Genomic DNA, 4,554 nt, shown 5'->3' with positions numbered 1-4,554 from the left:
CGGGTCGATTCCTATCCGAGCCAGGGTTCCGTCTCTGATTCTCCAAACCAAGTTGTCTTTGATCATGGGCAGCGAGAATAGTAATGATTTCCATATAGATGATATACCAACTCTATTCCAATTAGGGAGTCTAACCCATTCTAGAATGCCAAGGGGCCATATATATTTGTGATATGAGAGACGGGTCCATAAGCTCTGGCTAGTTAACAATGCCCAGCTCATTTTCGCTGCCAATGCTTGTGCAAAAAGTGGAAGATCTTTTAATCCCCATCCTCCCCACTTCTTTGGGAGTGTTATCTTCTGCCATCCGATCCCGGAAAAGATACGTTTGTCTTGACTTCCTACCCAGAGATATATGTTGCATAATTGTTGTAGGCGAGCCAGAATGTGTCTTGGTATCCAGGCGAGGGCCATCCAGAAAACTGGAGTTGCTTCCAGCACAGATTTGATGAGTACTAATCATCCTACCCTAGAGAGGTATCTGTGACTCCAACAGGATAGTCTTTTTTCCAATTTTGTTACCAGCCAGACCCAGTCTGCAATCTTCTGGCAAGTGGGCTTTAACCAGAAACCCAAATACTTTAGACCCCTGTCCAATGGATGAATGTTATAAGGGAAAGCCTGCCGTGCAGTTTGAGATTCATTGACCGAGGTACGGGCCAGAGTTATGGTAGATTTTTCTTGATTAACAATCATGCCTATGGCCTGTGAGAAGAGTTGTAGTATGCGGGAAAATGTCAATGAATCTCTGATGCTACCATCCAATAGGATGAGTACGTCATCCACGAACAGCAGGTGTGTGAGGTAGCACTCATCCGTGATCTTGAGGCCTCTGAGAGAACTTTCCCTTTTTGTTGAATTGATTAAGCGACTCAGTCCTTCCATGACCAATAGGAATAAGAGAGGTGATAGGGGGCAGCCTTGGCGAAGCCTCCTTTCAGAGTGAAAAAAATTGGAGGCCGATCCATTAATCAGGATGCTGAACGAGGGAGTAGAGATACAAGCCATGATCCAGTTTATGAGAGGAAGAGGGAAGCCCAGATGAATAAGGAGCATCTTTATGTATAGCCAGCTGACTCGGTCAAAGGCTTTTGATAGATCAATTTTCAGGAGAATACATTTAAGATGTTTGGACCAGATGGAGTGAAGGGCTTCCTGGGTGGATCCAATGGCTTCATGTATCTGTCTATCTTCCAGGAAAGCAAATTGCTGAGGAGCAATGTGTTTTGAAAGAATGGGTTTGAGCCGGTTAGCAATAATCTTAGAGATAATCTTGTAAAGAACATTACACAGTGAAATGGGGCGAAAATCATCAAAAGAGGATGGGGAGTCAGATTTAGGAATGAGGGCAATGAATGTAGAGTTTATAGCATGATATAAGCACCCAGATGTTCTACTTTCCTCTATCACTCTGAGCAGATCCTGTCCCAGCAGGTCATAGAAGGCTAAATAGAATTCGATAGTCCAACCGTCCGGCCCAGGACTCTTGTCCTTCTTGAACCATTTGAGTGTGCTTTCCAGTTCCTCCATAGTGACCGGGGCCATAAGATCAGTCGAGTCCTCCTCGTTTACAAATCTAGGGAAGTGTGTGGCCACATTAATGATCTCTGCCAAATTTGAACCTGGTGGACTTCTGTACAAGCTTCTAAAATGTGATGTTCCAAGCTGGGAGAGCTTGTTGAAAGAGTCTGCAAGGCCCCCTTCAGGTAGGGGAAGATTCCAGATAGTATTTGCCACTTTCCTTCACTTAGCATAGTTGTGAAATAACCTTGAGTTTTCATCCCCAGCTTTCAGCCATATTGCTCTGCTACACAGTCTGAGGGATTCCTCCCTTTGTCTGAGAATATTAGTCTTCTGGTTTTCCAACTCAATCAGTCGAGACTTGTCTTCGCCCGAGATGAATCCTAAGTTCCGCTCATCTAGTAGGGAGCTCAACTCTTCTTCAACAAATGAGAGCTGAGCGGTTTCCTTGGTGTTCTTCTCCTTGGCCCAATTAATGACTATATGCTTCAGCTCAGAAAGGTTTTTACAAAATCCCTTGGCCAGTGATGCTTCTCTGTCAATGGGGTGTGCCATCCAGTAATCTGTGACCAATTTCATGAAGTCTTGGTCCTGAAGCCAGATATGGTTGAATTTGAAAGGGGCTTTTGGCTTATGGTGAGGGCCGAGGATTTCCAATAATATTGGGGAGTGATCTGATATACCCCCCGATCCAACCCATTGTTTATAGTGATGTAAATGATGAAGCAGGGGGCCTTTTAGCAGAAATTTGTCCAGTCTGCGCGCCAAAGCTGCTGCTCCCACCCTTCTGTTCCTCCACGTAGGCATGGGTTTCTGCATGGGGATATCAATAAAGTTTGTCTGTTCCAGGGTATTTCTCATGAACTCTGTCATGGTATCCACCTGTGCCATAGAACCCCATGATTCACGGAAACCCAAAGAAAAATTTAGATCTCCCCCCAGAATGGTTTGGTCAGATGCCATTAATGTAATATTAAGGAGATGCCTCCAAAAGGGCTCCCTTTGGTGGCAGGGGCCATATACATTCACAATACAAAGGGCTTGTCCGAGTTCCACTGAGAAAATGTCCATTCCCATGAATCCTTGTCCTCCCCAGGAAGAATCAATCCTGATTGACCTAGGGTTATATCCGAGCGCCAGTCCCCCAGATCGTCCAGTGGCATCAATTGCCAAGAACTTCCATCTTGTTGCTAGTGAGAGTAAGGAATGAGTGATAGCCTCGGCTGAGCCAAGAGTCTCTTGAAGGAGAATAATATCAGGCTGTTCAACCTCGAAGAGTCTCCGAAGGGCTAGTTTCTTGGGGGCACTAGCCAGGCCCCGACAGTTGAATGATAAGCATTTCATGGGGGACCACTCCGGGGGGTTAAGGCTGCTCTAAGGACCCCATCAATTGTGGATTGACGACCAGATGCGACCTCCGCCCCAGCCCACCGGATAGCTTTGGAAAGATCAGATTTTCTACCTCTGGAGGTCAGAGGTCCCAGTCCCAGGGAGACAATACCCAGTCCGACCTGAGATCCGGAAGAGACCGCAAGGTGGGTACGAGGACGAAGAGAATAAGGGTGGGAGGTAGTCTTCCTGGAAGATGACAGTGAGGAGGAAGAGGATGAGGGCGGCAAGGTTGGAGGAGCAGTGGAGGCAATCAAGGGAGGAGGCGAGATAGTGCAGTGAGCCATAGTGCAAGATGCATTTGAAGTAACGAATGCAGAGGAGATACCAAGAGATAAGGAGGAAGGGTTTAGAACAGTACTCGAGGCCTGAGCGGCTGCAGCTACGGCCCGAGCCCTAGTCATAGGTGGCGAAGACGAGCCTAGCCCCTTTGTCCCTACCTTCACTAGAGAGCCCTGTGCTGATGCAATCCCCTGAGATGGGCGAAGGATAACTGGGGAAACTCCTCTAGATGAAGTGGGAGTGATCTTTGGAGAAAGTTCTGGACTTTTGTTGAGCGGACTGTCCTTAAATAGGTGTCCCACTTGATGACAGCGATTGCAGCGGAACGAAACGCCTTCGTAATCGAGAATTTGGGTCCTGCTGTATTTTCCCCATTGCAGTGTGATCTTTTCCTCCAATCCGTCACGCGTATCCAAGTGAACCAGCACACGAGCTAGGGTTCGCTTCTTTGATTCCACATACGTGCGATCATGATCCAGATACGTGCCCAAAGCATTTCCTATCCTGATGAGTGCTTCCTCACTCCAATACTGTAGTGGCAATCCAGGCAAACGCACCCACAGGGGTCCTGCTCCAATCTGTTCATGCTTTGGGTCAAAGAGGGGACTCCACCTCTTTAGCAGAACTGGTGCCATTTCGATGTGCCAGTACTTTGCCAGTACTAAGTTCGTATAGACCTCCTTTGCAAAATGGAGGGAGAACCACCCTCGGGGGAGAACATGTACCTCCGGAAGTTCTTTGAGCAGGGCTCCCCAAATTTCCTTTACCCATTGCGTCAGTCGGCTTTCTAAGTAGGCACGTCCCCACAGATGTCCTACCAAGACCGTTCGAGCCATGGCCACTGCTTGCCCTAATTCTGATGGGTCGCCAAAGGTGATAGTGATATCTTTGGTCGTCGCTCTGATAAACCTAGATTTCCTCTTCTTTGTGCGAGGCGCCGACGGGTAATCAACAAAAGGGTTTTTTACGCCTTCAGCGGGAATGGTTTTGAGGGTTTAACATTTACAGCCGGGGTACCAAAACATCCAGAAGGTCGAATCCCTGATTCCGGTAGGGTTTGAGATCCCGTCACCGGGGTGTCCACCGATGCAGTCGGGAGATCAGAGGGCAAGGGTGGGTGCTGATCGAAAGACAAAATATGAGGGGAAAAAGTAGAGAGAAGCTGTGCCGTACCAGGAGATAGGGGAGGGGCTTCAAGGCCAGGCGACGTCGCTGGAGAGTGGGCAGAGTCGAGGTGGTCAATGAACGGACTTGGTAGTGCGACCACTGGCGAAGTGTCGAGGGAATAAGGTTCCGTAACAGTCGGGGGGGCAGTAACCGGCACAGCGAAGTTAGGGTTTCCAAATATAATATGGTCCTCCA

The 4,554-nt window shown here is 48.0% G+C and overlaps 1 protein-coding gene across 1 annotated transcript; it reads right to left on the bottom strand.

The window, feature by feature from the left end:
- Nucleotides 1-1,743: 1,743 nt before the first annotated feature.
- Nucleotides 1,744-2,865, bottom strand: LOC149263297 (uncharacterized). The gene has a single exon (XM_089387389.1). It carries the CDS (start codon nucleotides 2,863-2,865, stop codon nucleotides 1,744-1,746), a length of 1,122 nt encoding a protein of 373 aa, XP_089243515.1.
- Between the last annotated feature and the right edge of the window lie 1,689 nt (nucleotides 2,866-4,554).

The sequence above is a fragment of the Pinus tabuliformis genome, chromosome 6 (assembly GCF_031772625.1).
Source record: "Pinus tabuliformis cultivar Carrire ecotype Pingquan chromosome 6, CPIR1, whole genome shotgun sequence".
In the NCBI taxonomy this organism is placed as follows: domain Eukaryota; kingdom Viridiplantae; phylum Streptophyta; class Pinopsida; order Pinales; family Pinaceae; genus Pinus; species Pinus tabuliformis.
Note: the sequence above shows the minus strand (reverse complement) of the source record. Positions and strands in the feature narration are given on the sequence as shown.

Coding starts and splice junctions, on each gene's coding strand:
- LOC149263297 (XM_089387389.1), bottom strand. CDS start 2,865: ATGAAATGCTTATCATTCAACTGTCGGGGCCTGGCTAGTGCCCCCAAG.